Here is a 20,713-nt window from a genome sequence, read left to right as displayed (position 1 = left end):
TCCCATGTGGCTACCTCCAGTATTACTGGTACTGCAATATAAAGGGAGATTTAGAAACTCACAGGGATTTGTCTTTAAAGGGGAAAGGAGGATTTGGCTCTGGCTCCCTCTGACACTCGGTGAATGGATGGGCTCCGAGACTCCCCTGCAATGTTCAAGCAAGCTACACGATGGTGTGGAGATGGCACAACGGGGCAAAGCAAAGGAAGCTGACTGGCCCTCAGGAGGGGAGCAGGCAAATGAAGGGGAAAATGTTAGTCAGAGCCAATGGCTGATATGATGCTGCTTGGGGAAAACACTCTCTGACTCCCTTATTCAAAGGTCTAAAAGCATCTTGCTGCCTTTCAAAGATGAGCAGTGGCCACGTACCAGTGTCTAGGCTCGTGATGCTTTGCTGTCTCCTAAATGTCAAAGGGCAGCTCTAATTCTTACTGCACAAAGTCCTGCTGAAAACACACAACTAAGAAAAAGTGAGTAAAACTAGGGAAAGACTAAGAAAAACGTAAAGAAGGGCGAAATGTTCAGGACTCCTAAACAGACATAATTTTCATGAATCAAAATAAGGCTCAAGGAATCAGGGTAGTCTTGGAAGAAAGATGAAGATGAAATCTGGAACCTCCCTAACGACTCCCCAAGGGAAAATGAGATCCCATACACCTTGGTCATAACAAAATTTTCTCCTCAAAATCAACTATAGCCAAGTATGCATGCCTCTTGGGTAACAACACCCTAGAATATACTCTAAAAGCCAGAAGGCTGACTTTGCAAATGTCATTGTCACATTGGGTTAAGTATATTCAAGTACTTCAGTGGAAACTATTACTGCCTCCCAGTCGCAGGTGCGGATTTTGACTAGTTACTGTAAGAAGGATGTTAAGTCTTCATGTACTGCCAATGTAGAGACATACAATGCTGTAAGGCAGACAGCACAGCTGGGTTAACACTTCCAGAACAATCCTGATGTTTGGAGACTGCAGTATTTTCAGTGCTGCCTCATTCAACTTTATTACTGTATCAACACAGTGCTTTGCATAACACACATGCTCTAGAGATGACTGAAGAATGAGAACCACAGCATCAACAAGGGACAGCACTTGTTCTAAAACACTGTCATTTACACAAAAGTAGTTTCAAAAATGAGTAAGAACAGGCTGTCAGTCAATATGCAAATAACTGAATGCTGAAACGTGACTTTTATATTTAATTTAAGCACTTAGCCACAATCACTGATTTCTGTCAAGCTAAGCCATAAAATAAGATAAACTCAAAGTATTTCTGAACCACCTGTGTGGCATGCACATTTTCCTCTCTGCACATAACTAGCCCCAAGTACACTGCAAAATGTTTCTTTTAAATGACATTCAGCAATTAAGTCAGCCTTCTAGCACACATTACATTTACAATGTCTTGAATAATTTAAAATTTTCAATTGCTGCAAAGGGTGAAAAGGTAAAAACCTTACCATGTTTTACATTAAAGGAAAGGCTGAAAAATACATGTCAGTTTGTTCCAGATAAACATACAAATGCAAAAAAAAAGTGTTTTTTTTTTAAAGTTAAAGTTTTAGAGGTATTGGTGTTCCCTAGATAGTTGTACCTTTTTGTGACTCAACAAGGGAACTAGGGCAATGGGGCACACAGGAGGCTCACGCAGCCCATTTTATTAGGTCTGCTCTTCCATAAGGTTGGATTCCCTCATTCTTAAGTTTTTCTTACCTATAAAAGGCATCTTGACTTTCACCGCTGCCTCCCATAACATCCTTGTGGACAAACTAATGAAATCTGGGCAAGATAAGCAGACAGTGGTGAGGTGGACAGAAAACCAGCTGAGGTCTAAGGGTTGCAATGGGCAGCACAAAGGTGAGCTGCAGGCCTGGACCATCAGTAGCTTTTCGCCCCAGGTGCCAACATCAGGACTAATATCATTGCATATCTTCCTTCAAGACCTGTATGATGGGACTGAATGCACCCTCAGAAGGTTTGCAGATGATATAAGCCTGGGAGGCATGGCTGATGTGCCACTCAGAGGGACTTTGACAGGCGAGAGAAATGGGCCAACAGGAACCTTGTGAAGTTCAAAGGGAAATGCAGATTCCTGGACCCAGGGAGCAGTAACCCCATGCACCCATACTGACTGAGGACACAGCATCCGGGAAGGAACTTTGCAGAAAAATACCTGCAGTTCTTGGGCACAAATTGAAGTACAGGGAACACTGCTTAAACACAAGATTTTTTTTTCAAAAAGATTTTTTTTTTTAAATTAAGTTACTGTAACAGTGACGGAACAGCAGAACAGGTTCCCCAGAAACATTATGAAATCTCCATCCTTGGAGATTTTGAGTAAGATCTCAAAAAACCTGCTGTAGCTGAGCAGAGAGGTTGGGTTAGATGATCTCCAGACGTCCTTTCCAACCTCAGCTATTTGCGATTCTCTATGTGTTCCAGTTCAGCCTCCACCTGAAAGAGATCTCTCCACAACAGGCAAAAGGGAGCAGAGTTTGACTTCTGCCTTTCACCCAGTAGCAGTATATACTTGATGTTCCACTGCTGCATAGAGCTACCAAATACATACCAGGAGAAAAGCAAAGAACATTTAGACAAGCATCCTGCAAAAAGAAAGTGTGCCATCCTCTGTTCCTTCAGCTTAAGGCTGTTCATTTATCTAGCAAGAGACAGAGGACAGCTTTACGTTTGTTCATGTAAACACAGAGATAGCCTATACGGCAGAGGTGTCCACAAGCTACAAGAATTAGATGGAGACCACCAGTCCATTTTGTACAAGAAGGACACTAGAGATTAACAGCTCAGTTTCTCACAACCACAGCCAGATTCAGACTGTGGTTCTAGGGTCTGGAGCAGACCCTGAAGAATCATGAACTGACTTATTTGATGCATGCTATCAACAATAAAATACCATCACAGCCAATATAAAAACCTGCAGTGTTACAAACTGACCTGCATTTCAACTTCTCTTCCCCTCCTCCCATTTCTATGATATAATAGAACCCACTTACCACTCAGCAGCGCTGTAATTAAATAATCTAAAAGCAAACAAATTTCACATCTGACAGTCCCCAGGAGAAAACTGATATACATGGAAAAAACCATTTTAGTTTACTTAGGGCCATTCTGGTAACAACAAGCTCAGAGGGATATAATTAGTACCCTGCAAGCCAGCATATGAAAAGGCTTAATTTAACTGAGATCAGAACTAAAGAATAGCTACAGAAATTAAAAGTGAAGTCACAAATCCACATAGGACTGCCACAGCTACGCGTTTTTATGACGAGGAATTCTAAAGTCATAATTCACACGTATTGCATTCTGATTTCTGCTTATCCAGAAAGGTAGGTGTTATTTCAGACCACCCTGAAATAGCTGAGGTTACTCTGTGGAGGTCAGTCTGTGGGTCTCTAGCAGTCCTCAGCAGCAAGTGGCAGACAACGCTGAGCAGGTTAATTCTTACCTACCAACAACAGTCTGCCAAACTGGTGCCTCCTGCTTTAAAATAACCTATATTCTTCTGCACGTTAAATCCCTACAATTGTTTCAAAATCCTTACAGTCAGGAGACAAAAGTCCTTATATCACTGACATCATAACTAAGTTTGTAGGGGAAAAAAGCATAAGCTATTATAGCAGTCTTAATGGCAATGCTACACTGATAATAAAGACTACTGTTGGAGAAAGTAGAAACAGCCCCACAATATTAATCTGTTCTGACCAATGGCACATGCTGGAAAGTGGCTTCTTTTAAGCTAACCCAACCCAACAAGGGAATCCCCACAAAGAAAGATTCAAGTGTCAACAAAGACAGCTGCTGGAGGCAACAACGTGGTCCGCATCTCAAGGCAAACTACTTTTTTTTGGATGCTACAACTGTACTGCATTATACCGATCCCACCAACCGGCAGCCTTTCCCAGAGCACTGTGGCTGATGTGGAACCCAGCCCTAAATTTGTCTGAAGTAAGGCTAGATTTTGATCATTTGCCTTATACTACAGACATGCAAAAAATATTTCAGACAGCAAGTTGTTCCAGCACATTTCTATTTTCCACATACAAAGCAAAGGAAACATTTTAAAAACACGAGTCGTAAAGCTTTTGCTGCTTGCTGTTAAGATTTGCTGTCATCAGGACAGCCTTTTTTGGTTGAAAAATGCTTATTGCTAAAGGTCACAGAATTGCCTCTTTCAAACAAATTAAGAAATAAATAGCTGTTGACACTTCCAGATGATGATTCATCTGTCCGAAAGCTTCAACACAGCTGCCTCTCAGGTACGCTGCAGACCACAGCAGCCACCAACTAATCCAGAAATCTGTCTTCACTCTGCTATCACTTTGTTTGCCAACTTCTCAATCCTCTTCATAGTGACACCAAAAATTCCTTACTCTCAAGCTTAAAAACAGATGAAAAACATGAAAGTAACATCTGTCAGAAAACACACCAATGTGTGCCGTAGCCAGGTTTCCATACTTACTGTTTCTATTATTAGCAAAGTCCTCTTTATTTCATCTGAAGCAAAGATTCCCCATGTATGAGATACACGGATGAAAGAGGCTGATGGATTGGCACCAACATCAGCACCTACAGAAACCAGCGGAATAGCAGAGCAAGAGCGCAACGCCAACAGAACCTCAAGGGCAGCTCAGCAAAGCGCAGTATGTTTAACCCCTACACAAGAAATGCTAGCAAGAGGGATATAGTCTCCTTGCCAGGGAAAGCCAAGTTTTTAAAGGTTAGACTTTTTGAAGAGTTAAAGTGCTACAGCTCTGTTTAGAAAACCCTCAAGTGAAAGGCCATCATGAGGTACAGTAGAGTATCTGATATTTTGTCTTGTCAGGGTAACCTCTCCACATAAAAAAAATTAATAATAGATTTTTATGGAGCGATTTTCCTTTTCATCTTTTGCTTTTCACTGGAGCTTATGACTATTTACAGATCTCTTTGGGGAAGAAGCTGACATTTACTGTTCATACCATGCCTCTCTGATCTCAAAAGTGGCCTCTACTATCACAATGTCCAACAGTGACTCTATAATTTCAGAAGAAAGATGCCGTTACAAATTTGTGGAACTAACATTTGAAACAGAAGCACAGCATTTCACCTTGCAGACAATGCAGAGGACTAATAATTTATGATTTTCAAAGAAAATCAAGAAATCTCTTGTTCTTTTTACTGCTCACTGGCTCTGGGGCACAGTGGTGATGATCATCAGCTTGGACACAGAGTCTTTAATCACTTGCCCAATTTAATCATGAGAAACAGATAACCAGAGCAGTGGCCTAACAGTCCAAATCCAAGGATGTACCCTTTTCAAACACGTAACATGCAAAGTAAGTTTCCCAGAGCCTCCGCTCCTTTATGCAGTTCAGTTTGATGTGTTAAATTATCAGTTCTCAGGTATTGGGCTGAAGTGTGGGTTTGTTGGTTTTCTCTCTCTTTTTTTTTTTTTTAAATACATACAATGGATAAATTTAAACCAGAAACTTGTAACCAGCTGCCTGTCAATTCAATTGTGTGTTTAGGACTTAACAGCCTCCTGAAGACTAAGAATCTATTCAAACCCAGGGAGGGATGTGGAAGCCAACCCCAGTCTGGTTAAGGAAGAACACTGACTGCTGGAAAAGGAGCAGCAGCCAGCAGGAAATGCTACAGTGTGGATACAGAACTGACAGCAGTAAAGGAAAAATGTCTCAGCCTAACTAGTAATTGTCTCAACATGTATAGATCAACTGAGCTAGCAGGAAAACACTGGTTAAAAAAAAAATAATATTAGCACTCACTCTGCCTGCATGTCATTTCTTCCCTTGACAATTCAGCTCACTGTCTAACACCAGTAGTTTATTACATCCATCCATAAATGGGTGCTGCACGCAAATTAATCTCAGCTACTTCTTGCAACCTTGTATGAAAGATGGATGACTGATGGAGAAGAGTTTGCATCTTATCAGAGGCAGGTGAAACAGTGCAAGAACAACCTGAACAAACAGCATGTGTATAGACTGATGAGGAGCACGGGTGGGAGAGCCGGGAGTGCTCTCTTTCGCCTCTTCAGAAGGGCACATCTAGAGAACAAGAAAAACAGATCCACAGGAAACCAGATTTCATTACTTCCATTTCTCTCAAAAGAAACCTGTTTGTACAATTCAGCTGTGGTTACAGTATGAACTTGTCTAATTTGCTTCCAGACTGAGCAGCAATAAAGAGACCTTGTTAAGAGGGTGTTTTTTTTCTCTCCCCAGCTTAGTCTGAAAATCCTCTAAAGAAATACTTATTTCATATAACATTGATCTGTTCAAACCAGCATGCCTTGCTTGCAAACTAATTAGAGATGTACTTTAAAACAAATACTATAGCCATTGGGTAGTGCTTACCTGAAAGTCAGCATAGGTCAGAACACTAAATACTCACGAGCTTGTTTTCAAGCTCATTTTAGGAGCTTCCTACATGTCAGATTTTTGGAGGTGTACCCTTTAGTATCTGTGTAGAGAGCTCTTTTCCTTCAGTTGAGCAGTTTCAGCAGCAAGACTCTAACTCTGCAGGTCATAAAGCTAAATAGTCTTAGCAGTTTTAAAGGAGAAAATAGAGTTGCTAGATCTGATCGTAACCTCTTAAAGTCACTGTACCCTCTTCAACAAAGGAGAACACCAGCTACTTCAGAGGACTTTCCATGTGAACCTTCTAGCTCTGCAATGTCTAGGCACTCATTCCTCCTTTACCTGATTGCCTTTGTCACCATAGCAAGGGTGTGAACTACAAGGCAAAGCCTACCTTAATTCATATCATATAGCATTTAAATACTATACGTTCAGAGAAAAAAAACCCTTGCCTGAACAAGTAAATTCAGCAACTATATCTACACATTGCTGCTGCATTTACAAGCGATTGCTCCTTTGTGGTGATGCGTTAATGCCAGTGACTACACGTCTTTGCATGTAGCACTTAAACCCAATCCAAAATGACTACTGGCAATGCAGTACAAAATAAGGAGTGCAGTTGCAAGCAAGTCAGCAAGCAAACGCAGTCACAGTTTTATATGTTGCTTATTTACTTTTCAGGAGTACAATATTCAGGAGAAAAGTAAGCCAAATCATAGTCAGTCCAAGGTGGAAACCTATTATCAAGGCTTCTTTTATCATTTTCTGTGTCTAGAAAAAAAAAAAAAAAAAAAGCAAGCAAAGCAGAACATGAGGAGAGAACTATTCCTACCCTCCCCCCCCGCCCTTTTTTTTTGTGTGTTGTATTCCAAGCATCAAGCATTTAACCCTGGAGTTAAATGTTAAGGGCTACACAGGCCCTTAGAATATTAAAACCAGCTTCCCTGTTGATTCCCATTGTCTACAACACAGGACAGCCCATGCCAAAACAGCTAAACCAGCACAAACTGAATATGGAACGTGAGTTTTTTTGTCAGACTTTTAGCCTTTTAAATGTACCAGAGCAAGGTTCACTTGATCTCCACTGCTGGCAAATAAAAAAACCTCAAGCCATTATACACACACGTGCATGTTCATTGATCCCTTAGGTAGGTAAGCAAAAATGGAGGTGTTACATACAAATTATCATACCTCTGTCACTGAAGTCATCCACCAGCACTATCTCTGCTATCAGCTCAGGAGGGGAGCGGTTTAGGACACTGTGCACTGTCCGGAGGAGAGAGGACCATCCTTCGTTGTGGAACGGTATGATCACGCTAGTGTTCGGAAGCTTCTCCAGGTACAGCTTATTCTTGCAGCTGGACACAGATAGAGTAAGTCAAAAGGTGGTGCCAAAACACACCAGCACTTCCACATTAACTGCCATCTAGTAACTTAGTTTATTCTTTATTCCTCAAACTGATGCAAAGTGCCTGAAAACAACCCACCAACTTTCAGGCCTTATCAAGCCAGTGTTGACCTGATCTAGTCTACCTCGCAAAAACAACCCCACAAACCAACCTCCATATGAAGTGGGGACCGTTAATGGCTAGTGACACTTAGCCACACAGAAGGTCAGAGGGATCTATTAGGTGCCAAAGCTGCTTTTAAAGAAAACTCCAGTTACGGCTTCAGATACAAAAGTCTCTATAAAACTTGTTTTCCCTGTCCTTACACCTCAAAGGTAACAAAGAAGAGGAAATTGTTATACAAAGCTGTTTCAGAAATTGAACGTATCTCTTCTAGGCATTATCAGTAGGTGGGTTTAGCTCACTTATTCCCAGTTTTCAGAGAACCAAATCACTCTAATCACATGTATAACTGTCATCCAAATATTTTAAACAGAACATGCAGGAAGTCAGGATTTTGTGTGACAGCAGCCTTCCCTAAACAGTCCCAGAAGTTCACGACATCGTGAAGAACACACAGAAGAGACAGGATAATTGCATGGTAAGAACTGCTCAATAAAGAAACCCACCTCTCTCAGTAACAAATCAACCTCCAACCTCTACCAAAGGCTTCCTTTGTCACGCTGGACAATTATTCAATTCAATTTTCCTAAACAATCAATCTTGTCTTCCCCATTTTTCAGCAGGTCTAGTTTGACACCTGGGATCAGTTCTGCAGAGAGAAGTGAAGAAGGCTAGGCTTTGAACACAAAGCGCTGAAGAACTTGGATAAAGCTGGAGAGTTAGGTCTGCAGAGACCCCATATATGGATGTCTTGAATATGGGACTATTTCCCCACAGCATTAATCTTCTTGATTTTGAATTAGGGTTAACGCTCTCTTGGCTTGTGGGGGTTTGCAGAGTAGCTTCATGAAGAAAATTCAAACTGCGGCGGTACGTGCAGTGTTTATTTTCCTGCATGTGTGGCCCTAAGCGGAATCTGAACCTTGTTAAACAGATAACATCTAAAGCCATACAGCGAACAACTGCCGTTAAAAAACACCCAGTAACTGTTCACTAGAAGACAAAAATCTATTACATTCCTAGAACCCCACACATCCAGTGTAAAACAGAGGTGGCTACGTGAACAGAGTTTTTTAGACTAGATTAATGACTGCTAGCAGGGCTGCCCCCTTTCCACTAGCAGGAGGTCACCGTTCCCTGCCCTGCCCCAGCACCAGACCCCTTGCATAGCCTGCCCCAGAGCTGATTTGCAGACACTCTGCTGCCAGGCACACAGCGAGGCTTTCGCTCTGCCCACAACGCAGCACGTGCACGCACACGGTAACTCCCTCCCTGTTCCTCAAAAGGCCAGATGGGAATGAAAGCAGCTCTAGCAGTGGCAGCTTCTCCCTGGTACCTTTCCCAGGGAATGGAGAAGGATGCACCTACATTATATAAGCTCAATAAATCTTGGGTTACAGGAAGTTACTCCGGTGCCCAAGTGAAAGGACAGTAGCTTATTCTGGGTCTAATGAATTGTCTTGGGGTGCTGCCAAGAGCTTGCCCGCTATGGTTGCAATGCACGGATGCAAGATGCAAAATAAAGCTGCATGGACTGCTTTCATCCAGCCCTTGGCATTGAAATCTTTACCTTCTTCTGAAATAGCTACTAGCAACAATTCTGTTCCAATACGAAACAAGAGCCTCCAAAACCCTTCTAACTCTTCTTAAACTGGAATTCTCATTTTCTTACTTTAACAAGTGGGAAACTTTAGCTATTAAGTTTAACCATTAAGCATAGAGAGAAATTCTTTCCCTCCAGCTATCACAACTACAACTGCTTTACAAGACCTGCAAAACTAGTATTTAATATTAAAAAACCCAGAAGCACTTAAAGGAAATATGAGCCGGGGAAGACATGACTGTTGAAACAAACAACTGCATGTGTGCGCCAGGCAGATCCAGTACATGCCTGCCCCTCAATTTCCCTGATCAACAGAAAGCAGAGGTGACGCTTCGGCATGTAACGGTCCACACAAACCATCTCAGAAGCGTGTAAACATATTGGCTGCTTCTTTGTCCTTCCCCACCCAGGCCAGCTATTGGGGAGGATGCCAGCTGTGGCCCCAAAGCTTAGGACAGGGCAGATGCCACATTCTCCCCCAGTTCTCCTCCTCCTTACACTCTCTGCTGAGGGCACACCTCCAGATGACAAAGCCTCTATTACCTCTTACTATATATAAAACGCTAGGTAAAGTAAGTGCTCTAAAACACAGCTCCCTTCTTTCTAGAATCCTCTTTATGGACTTTGTCTCAGCCTAACTTTGTTATAAATTGCCCTCATCAACCTCCCAAATAACATAAACCATACCATTTCAAGTATGTCTTTTTTTTGACGGGCACACAGAAAGCAGAACAGACCTTTTCAGTTGTGTATTCCTTTACTGCAAATCTCTGTTACCCCTGCCCAGCTAATCCCAGCATCCATTATACACACGCTGTTTATCCTCCTTGAAACATCCACAATTATAACTCGCTACCTTGGGGGAAAGGATGTGTCAAGCAACAAGCAAACCAGCTGCAGCAGCACCATTAATCACAGCTTAAGTCATTGGTGACCCAGACACTTCACTTACTAATTTTAACTGGGGACTGGAGTTAGAAGTTTCACATTTTAAAAAAGTTTAAATAGCAGGATTAGTAACGAGGAGTCAGGAGACAATGTGGAATGTGAAGTTATATATTAAATCCTCAGATGAGGAAATACAGGCATTGGCTGATGTTTAAATTCTCAGAGCCCATGGCAACCCCTGTAAATGGAGGCCAGGTATAATTTAGGTCAGCAAACTCAAACTGTATTTCCTAGAAATTGAGTATGGGCTGATCAACAAACATCTCCAGTTACCTGCTTTATATCTATGTTTAAACATTTCAGCTGCATGCCTAACATATTTATGGAGCTATACTCACTACTCTGGCTCATGAGTATACATTGAGAAGGGATGTCATGCCAGTGTATTTGGTTAGTTTGCTGTGACAGCTGAAGAGGTAATCTCTGAAATGTGCCGCTAACAAATTATAAAGTCTGACTTCTGGAAATTATCTCTCATGAATAAAGTAGATGTTGAATTCAGATTCACCAAATTGTGATAAAAGCGGCTTTACACAAAATAACCTTCCATTCAAATGTCTAACAATGCTATCAGATTAAGAACCGCACAAACAGTATTTAAAAACCTCTCAGCTTTGTATAAACAAGGGTTAAGTCCTAACTGAAGCACTTTTGCTGATTAAAAACTCCTTCTGGCTTCCACAAAATCCAGTTTGACACCATCCTAAGCGATAATGTCCAAAAATAGATGAACTCAAAAGCCAGCACTCAACTGGAACTAGTTTCTACTCTTAAACATTGATGAGGTTTTTATGAGGAAGATGTCTAAGAAACTAATCCATACATCAGAAGGATTTCTGATAAAACTCTTCATACACAGTTGAGTGGAGTTACTCAAATCTCGTTCTGCTCCTGAGCATTTCATGGTCATTTCCAGCCAGGAGCCAACATCAGAACTGGACAGAGTGTATAGTGACAGTCATCACCCAACTGCACTTCGGGCACTTGTCAACAGAGTCAAACATTTACATCAGTTGCCACTACAGAAAGAAATAGCTCCACCTTATCAGCTGCTAAAAGCTGTTGGCTATGTCAGCAGGCTCAGGAACTGAACTGTCACACTGCAAGAGGTGAAAGAAGTAGCCACCTCTGGGTTAAGTTCAAGATCTCCCCTGCACAGGACTGCAAGTTTTCGGTAATTCTAAGTCTTTTGGAATTAAAAGGAGGTATTTTCCCCTAGATTTCATCTCCCCTATTTCTCATTTCAATTACTATACAATGTCCTCTACCAAGGAGACTGCCGGACCCAGCTGTGAAAGGACTGTATTTGATGAACAAAAAAAGAGTCCATCATCAAAAAAGCAACAAAAAGAGCATGCTCCTGCAGATGTGCTAATTTACAGCTTGTAAACTTTCACTCATAGAAATGCAAACTATATACTCACTTTGGATGTCTGATGTCCGGAAGGGAACGATTCAGAGAAATTTTATCACTCACAAAGATATTAAAGCCATTTTCCCTGTATGCCTGGTCCACTCGCTCTGCATCAGTCATTGGGTAAGGTTTTCCCTGTTCTCCATTTCCTATGGATAGACAGAAAGTAAACATTCATCATTACTACTAATTGGTGCTTAACTGGCCAGAAACTAATCCATATATCAAAAGAACAGCAGTCATCTTACAGCTCTTTGAAAATTCCTTCATTAGTTTTGTGCTCTATGTCATATTTAGCACTGGGTCAACCATGTCAGCCTAACAATTTTATTTGATAAGCAGTTTTGCTACAAACTACTCAATTGTGCAGATGGCAGAAGTTAAAAGTCTTTCTTCTAACATCAGAAACAGATGAAGAGGCTATGACAATGCTGTGGAGGCTCTATAAAATGTTTTTTGTTTCACTGCAGGAAGAATACATACGGTTTGAATACCGCATCACTGTTGTTTTTTTCAGCACAGATGGATATGTATATTTAACAACCTGAGCTCTTGCACAGAGGAGGTAGAGCCCTTGCAGACACACCAGTGTAAAGCTGTGATGTTGAAAATGGGCTCTTATGCAATGCAAGACAAAATCCCAGAACTATGGAATAGAACTTGCATGAATGTTATAATCTGGAATGTATTTTTTATCCCTCCTTCCTTTCTGGATCTCCAATTTTAGGAAGAGATAAAGGCACACCCTTTAAATTAAGTTAAAAAAAAAAAATCAATACTGCACCTATCCTAAAAATACCAAGATGCTACCAATACATTTTCACCTCAAAATGTTTATTGTACATTGAGGGAAAAGGCTTTAACTAGGACTAAGAAACAATAACTTGCATCACGTCAAGAAGATCATCTTGACTGAAGTTGAACATGCTGTTCTGCATTCAGCCTACCAAATAAAACAAGACTAAATTACAATCAGTATTAAAACATTTTTATAGTAATTTCACATACCTACACGCTCAGAGTCCCTCCTTATAGCTTCTTTGTTATGCCAGTCCTTTTTCCTTTGTCCATCACCAAAGTAAGGGTCTTTCTTTTGCCTCACGTATGATGCCTTTTAAACAAGAGATTGGATATATTAAATACACAACATGTGAAACCTTCCCTCAACAGCCACCCCTTCTTGTAAGAGATTAAACACCTTCCTTAAGGTAAGACCATCACAAGCAAGTAGCTTTTAGCCTGAAAGGGGTGAGGGAGGAATCAAGGGGTTTTTGCCTCAGAACAGTACTTTATCTACAGTTGTTAAGTGATATTTTTTTCAGGGCACCATCATGTATGCAGACCAGTATTTTTAATCAGGGAATCCATTAAAAACTCCCATTTTCATTTTGAAAACATCCAATACATCTTACATCCTATTTAATTAACAAAAAAGCTGTAATGGGAGACCTATTGCAGGATCATTATTAATGAGCACACCTGAAAAAATCAAAATAAGATTTAAAAGGTCATTTATTAAGACTCTTGCTGCTGAACTTAAAAGCAAATTTTACACAAGGCACGAGCCTGCACTGAACCCAATTAGAGCTCCTCTTTTCTTGATGATGTTCCTGAAATTCAGAAGCAATGGGTGTTTTGGAAAGAAGCTAGCAAATGAAAGACGGGGTGAATTCAGGATCAAAGAGACTATGGTGTGTGGAAAGAAACCATGATATTGATGTCAAACACTGACATCCCCAAAATTCAAAGGAAATTTATGTAAAAGTAATATATTTAAGTAGGTTTTAGGGTAAAGAAGAGAACATTATCTCTGAGAATGAGTTTTCAATTATGTTGCATTTATACTCTACAAGCATATTACAAGTCATTTGTAGCATCATTACTGCAAAAGTAGTTACACAAAGAACTTGGAGGTTTTCCCCTTTTTAATTCCTCAAGTACTACAGAGAGAACTCCATAGGCCAGAGCTTCCTAAAAAAGAAAAAGCAAGCTTCCCCCACTTGGAGGGCAAGAGGTTTGAAGTCTCACTAATGGGTCAATCAAACCAAAGCACAACCAAAAAACAACGGCTGGCACAGTAACCTTACAGGGTTATCAGGCATCTTTGGCATCTGGGACACAGATGTCATTTGCTTGTCTAGTTACAAACTCTTCATTTTCATGCCTAGATTTGTCTTGGGAAAATAGGACATTTGGACATTTTACTTCTTATTCCAAGGCACTACACTTCAGACTGATGTGATCCACCTCACTGCAGTTTGACAGATGAGCTCTGGTGAACGTTGCTGTGAAGGTTTTGCAGATTGTCCCCATTGCATGACCCCTCTTTTACACCAGTCAGCAGGAAGGCAGTCCTGTGTATTAGCTTACAAAACCACCAGCGACAACAGGTTTCAGCTAAGATATCAGTGACCTGGAGTGGCTGAACACAGGTGCACGCTCTGCTCCGCCTGCTGTTCTGTTCCGGGTGGTAACCCTTGGCTAAGGAGATGCCTGAAAACCTCAAGTTGCGCTGGTTGTATTACCATGCAAAGGATAATAAACCAGTGGTCTAAAATTCAGAGCTCGATCTGATTAAAAGCTGGTTTGTGAACTATTAGAACTTTCTTTTTCACCCCACATAAGAGATTTTTACATAGATCCTTTCAATCACAGATCATAAAATTACTTACACTCAGCTTCTTGACATTTTGCAGATGGTAACACACCTGGCAGAAGCCAAGTTTCACCCATGAATCCAAACACTCAGTTATACATTTCAGTTAACTAATATCAATATTCAAGGCTGCCTCCTTCCTGCAATTTAATTTTATTTTCACTGAAGGAGAGCTGATGGGCACTCAGGATGGACCAGAAGTCAGTCACACAGCTGGTTCACGATGTGAACAGGTATTCAGGAACTCCCACTTGTGCTACCTAGAGCTAACAAGAATATTCTCAAAAAAATACTTATGATGCGGGAAGATGAAGGGAAGGAAACCCTCAGGGCGGCACAGGAAGAGCAGGACCACACTATGGGATGTGATTAACAGTGGTGAAAACCAGACAACTGCCAGAAAAGGGTTGTTAGCAGGAAAGGACAGTTACACTCAGAAGAAAAGCAACAACGACAAGAAAAATCCCAGCAGAGCAGCATTTAGATGGTATACTTTATTTCTTTCATTTACTACACGATTGCTCAATTTTCTTCATCTTCATCACCTGTTCTTTTATATTACACTGATGAAATTATATGCATCAAAAGCACTAGCTCATTTTTATGTTGTTAATTACTGTCCCTTTAGTGCATGAACTCTACTCTTTTAAACCCTTACTTCTGTTCAAATACAGAAACGGGTAGTGCACCTTCCTGAATTTCACTCTGCGCCTATCGGGACATAAAATGAAGATTGCCACCAGTGATCCAATGTCTTCAGTTCATCTCTGACTGCACGTTTTGAAGACTTGCATCTGCTGAGGGAAAGTGGTTTCTTGAGAGGCACTGCAAAAGCCTCACCGATTCCCATCGCTCCGAAGGTAAGCACAGCTCCAGAGCAGCACAGCCGCGGTGAGGAACCTTCCCGGAAGGGCTCACCTAAACTCACCAGATACAAGTATCAAACTAAATTGCTCAGTCTGCTTTGTGGTTTTCTAGCCATCCCGCTAAACACCACTGTTCATACCTGAATTTCTACTTGCCAATAATGAAAAAATACTTTCAAGTGTCAAGATGAATGTGTGAGCCAGGAACCAAACGTGCAAGAAAGCACTGGGAGGGCAAACCGAACACCGTGGACAACAGCACTTCTGGGGAAAAACTAAGTATGCAGCTAGTCCTTGGGTCAATCTGAGGTGGGTGCCAGCAACACAACCACAGAGCACCTTGAAAAAAATACAGGATATATGCCAACACCAGCAAGAGACCGGATGTTTGCTCCACCCCAGCAGGTTGCTGCTGCTTTTGCACAGTGGGTGCGAGCAGAGATGGTTTGAAATGCTTCCTCGGGGTGCAGTGAGCAAGGGCACGGCACGGGCAAGGGGCAGGCAGACCCAACCTCTGCATCTATATATGGCTCAGTCTGACCTGATGTTTGCACAAATAATTTATGCACACTCTAGCTGACTTTTGCTAGCTTGTAGCAGCTAATGTGATCAGGTCTGGATGACTGCTGTGTGACAGACAGAAGAAGTGGCAGCTTCATTATTTTGGGTGTAAAACAGATCAAATTTTCAGCACCATCAAGCAGCCATCCTGTGCTACTGCAACAATCCAGCACATCTACTTGTCTGGCCACCAGAGTGGTTTTCTAATTTTTCAGACAACATGTCACTGTCCTGATCATCTCCACTAAATAACCCACAGAGCGCAGTACCATTCCATGAGATTTCTGCCTCTGCTTTGCAATATCCCTGCTTTTCCAGGCCTGCTTACTGGCCAATTTCCTCTGCAGGATACTCCCCTGCCAGGAAAAGTCCTGGAAAGCTCTTGCAGACCAGAGCACCTTCTTGCCAAGAGAGTTTTGGCAACTTTCTGAGCGCTAGGCTTGTGCACGAGTGTCATACTGGGCACAGGAACAACTGGCAAGACTGAAACCTCAATATTTAAAGTCTCTTTTGTCTCTTGTTTATAGCGCTCTGGACTGAATGAACACACCAGGAGAATCATTTACAATGTCTCTATCCCTTCTGCCATTTGCTGCGGTTCAACACATGTAAAACCCCTACAGCAGTTACTCTAGGGATCCCACCCACCACTGAAGAGGAGAGCAATGTAAGAGTTTCTAGGGACTAGACCTAAAAGGAGAGAGACACAGGGCGACTCTGGGCTTCGCTACACCCGCTGTGCACGTGGTAACCCAGCACCCTATGCCAAGCCCCATGAAGTGACCAGGGGAAGTCAGGCACCCTGAAGAAAAAGGAAAAAAAAGAGACCCACCAGCAGAAAGACATCAAAGCTGCCTAACAGGACACTGGTAAGCGTGTTTTAAATACCGCCTGTTCTTGCTACTCAGGCAACTTAAAGTAGAACTGCAGGGGCATCTCCTTTCCCTCTAATCTCGTCTGAAAATGTCCCTTAGAAGATAGCTGTCTACTGCTGCAGGTAGCTGCAATGGATTACTCTCCTTTCAAAATATGCTGATGGGATGGATCTTGAGCTGCCCCTCCACAACAGCTCTTAAGAGATGGGAGACAAGTTCAAAGAATACCCCAAAGGACTCACACCAACATCTCCAGCATCCTCTGGAGGGAAGCCACACCACTGGGTATCAACTGTTTCAGGAGGGGCATCTCACGCCATTACAAAGCAGCACCACCAAAAGCAGCCAATGTGCATCAGGCCAAGCAGCAACTCAAAAGCCATGAAAAAGTAGTTCTAGCCATCCGAGCACCGCCAGGCTCTGGGCTGGAGTTGCCCTTGTGTTTGCACACTCAATATAGGATAACGTGAACAGGGAAGTCAATTTTCTGCACAGCTTCAAGCCATTCTTCAAGAGAGGTCAGCAACGTGCACTGAAATACCCTCAGAGCAAGCAACAACCTGACACGAGCCATTTAAACACTGCGATACCGAGTGAAAGTAGGCAGTAGCACATCATCCTCCAATGCTGTTAAAAAAAAAAAAAAAGGAGAAAAAAAAAAGAAATCAGAGACCGCCATGGTATTGCGTAGAGCCCAAATCAGGCAGGCAGACAGTAGGAAGTCTAGTGGATAGACGCATTACTTCTCCCACTCCCAGATAAGTTTACACGTGAAAACATCTTTGAGCTGGACTAAGCTGAGCTCTGTCATGGCCACACATGTTGAGAGAGAAACTTTAGTTTGTGAACTTTAAGCAAGAGGAGAAGCTATGGAGTACGTGTACCAGTTATTTAGACCTTTACAAACTGCAGTACTGGACTTTGGAGGCACATGGAATGAGTTATTGATCCTTAATTCCTGAGGAACAGGCTCTGTGTAGTTCTCAGTCTTGGAGACTCAGAAGGACCGACTTGTTTTCTATGTTGGCACCGGCAAAGTAAAATGAGGACAGAGTAGGGTGACATTATCCGTTCCTCCCGCTGCAGCGCTCATGGTGTTACTGCCCTGGACAACTAAAGCCAAATGAGATCCACACAAGATAAACACAACATTAATCTCTGTTGGATCGACATCCCTCTCTAAGTAGCTTTTAAAATCTTGAAGGGTAGACATAGCTGCAGATGGTCATGACAGACATGCTGCATTCTGGAGCTTTTTTAGTCTTGGGTAAAGAAGTTACATTAGTCAATCCAAATCAGAAATGCTCCATTAAATTTAATTCAACTTGGGTAAATGTTAAGAGGTTAGAATATTTCTAACTGTATCCCCGGCAAGCAAACACGTTAACGCTTACGTTGGTTTTGCAGGTTGCTATTAAAACACCGTATCTGAAAAGTCTGCGGTGAGTCACTGACAATTTCTGTCAACAATGTCTGAACATTAATTCTGAAGTGACTTTCTGTACTAGAAAATGAATATCCCTGTCTTTGCCTCAGTGACCTTGCCAGCACCCACAATCCACATAGCCCCGAAGGGAAGGTGTAGCTGCAGCAGGCTGATTAGCATTGTATTTCTTGTTAAGAAACACGCTTTCAAGACCAACTTGATTTCAGCAGACTACCAAAAATAGTGTGAATGATAAAACACTGCCTTCCGCCCCTTGACTGCGATTTTTATGCTCATATCGTCACTATTAGCAGAGCAGTGTGTAAAGCTGTGGGCAGCATGCCATCACGGGCAGAGGGAAGATACACACATATGCACTCAGAGTCTCTCTCACTGGGAAAATGGGCAGGTTGCTGACATTGATGTCATTGTGGAAGCCCCCCCCCCCACCTCTTTGTAGAAGATGTCTGAGCTCTAGAAATCCAGACACAGCACACAGGGACCAGAATGTTGCTTTTTTTAGTGGTTTCCTTCAGGGATGCTGCATGGGATTTGACTCAATTATGCAAATTACATAACTTGATACCCCTTCAACAGACGCTCTAGACTGTGATATCTAAGCAATCTGCAAAATGCAGCAAGTTTCCTAGGATTAACTTTTGCTTTAACTATTAAACAAGCATCTCATTTGCAGAGAGCTGTCTTATGTGTAATGTTGTATTTCACATCAATTTTCACTTTTATCCTAATTTCCATTAATTCTAACTGCATAGCAGGGGGCATAATATTTTTGTCCAAAAGCCACCAGCACATCCCCCCATATTTGCATTTTAACGGTGCAATACGGTGACCATTGTTTGAACATTGCAGTTATCAATGCTGCATGGCCAGCGTAAATTGACATTATGGATCTGGACTTCTGTCCCTATAAAACAGGGCAGCATATAGTCTTTACAATTTTCTGCTTTGCTCTACCTTAGCTTCTCATTTTGCAAAAATCTCTGTTTTTGAAATGGACAGTTGTAAACAGCAATGCAAAAAGCAGATTTCAAAGCATGAAGAGTTCATTATGATCATCTAGTCAAGCTATGTAAGTGCATAAGCCATTGAATTTGATCCATAAACTCTCTACAGCAAGCCCATAAGTTCTATTTCAGCTCAAGCACATTTTCTTTCCCTTAAGAACTGGAAGTTGTTTACCATTAAGGAGTGATTACTTCTCCAGCAATATCTTAAACTAAACTCCTGCCTGTTTCTATCCTTCATTTTTTAAAAACTGAAAATGAATTAAAGCAGAAAGGCATATTAAGCAATACATTGAAAAGGGATTTAGACAGATTGCTGTAAATAAGCCCCTTCTGTTGTCTACCATCCTGTTACTTAACATGCCGCCAAAGCAATTGATCAGCGTTCAAACACCAAATGCACAGAAATGGAATTTTAATTTTTCTGTTTAATCACTATTTAGTGTGCCTGGCTCCAGTGGCTCCAGCCAGAATAAAATAAAAGGTGGATGGAGACATAAGCCAAGAGGGGTTTTTTTGGTGGGGTTTTTTTTTGTTTTTTTTTTTTTTTTTTTACACACAAGGGAAAAAAAAGGTTTCGTGAAGTGCATAAACTAATCGTAATGCTGTACAGATCTTAAACCCTGTTCAAAAATTTGTTTTGCCGATTTATTATTTTCTTTTAATACAAGGAACTATGATCAGACCCAAGTATGGTCTTTGGGGACAGCATTAAATGGGGCATCTCTTCTGTCCCCGGTCTCTTCATTTATCCCAGCACCTCAGCAAGTATATCTTGCATTTATACCTTACAACAAGATGCCAAAGATGACAAAACAATCCAGAAAAACAACAGGAAAAGGGAGAGCAAAACAGACACCATTCCTCTATTTATTAAAGAAAGTTGCAACCCGAGGTGGACTCCGTGGAAGACAAGAGTATGCACCTTGGAAACAACCTAGTTGTCACGATCTGCGTCATGGCAAAGCAGAAATAAGAAACATCTATAGGTAGATTCTTTCCAGTCTTCCAAATCTTAGAGCACCCAAGGGGTTTTGGCAGGCTGGAAACATGAGAGAAGCCTTGTCTGGCAAAAATCAGGAAGAATCCTCCATCTTGCTGCAGGAGAAGCCCAGGATTTAATGATTGTGGGACAATCCATGCTAAACATAGGTAACTTTCATAAATAAAGAGATATCAAGACTTATTGCACCATGAAGAAATATAATTCCTTTTTGGGTTGTCAGAGATCTATTGGTTGTTCAACATGCTAATTGGTAGAACACCTGCACAGCACATACAGCCTCCATCCTTTGTACTGCCATAAAAACAGCTGAGATTTTCAGATGGTCTAATGAAAAACAAAAATATCTCCAGCATCAGCTGGAAGCATTTGTCCTGAGTCAGGAAGCTGAGCATAACCTCAGTCAGTCAAAGCTCTGCATTTACTGGAACAGGAGATAGCATAGT

The 20,713-nt window shown here is 41.6% G+C and overlaps 1 protein-coding gene across 1 annotated transcript in view; it reads right to left on the bottom strand.

Moving 5' to 3' along the window:
* GALNT10 (polypeptide N-acetylgalactosaminyltransferase 10) overlaps positions 1-20,713 on the bottom strand; it is a 90,314-nt gene that overhangs the window by 35,409 nt on the left and 34,192 nt on the right. Inside the window, exons 2-4 of the mRNA XM_037397417.1 lie at positions 12,864-12,966; positions 11,866-12,004; positions 7,571-7,737 (exon numbers count right to left, since the gene is read on the bottom strand). Of these exons, the coding sequence (XP_037253314.1) occupies positions 7,571-7,737; positions 11,866-12,004; positions 12,864-12,966 (409 nt within the window). The remainder of the gene's footprint in view (positions 1-7,570; positions 7,738-11,865; positions 12,005-12,863; positions 12,967-20,713) is intronic.

The sequence above is a fragment of the Falco rusticolus genome, chromosome 8, assembly GCF_015220075.1.
Source record: "Falco rusticolus isolate bFalRus1 chromosome 8, bFalRus1.pri, whole genome shotgun sequence".
NCBI lineage: Eukaryota > Metazoa > Chordata > Aves > Falconiformes > Falconidae > Falco > Falco rusticolus.
Note: the sequence above shows the minus strand (reverse complement) of the source record. Positions and strands in the feature narration are given on the sequence as shown.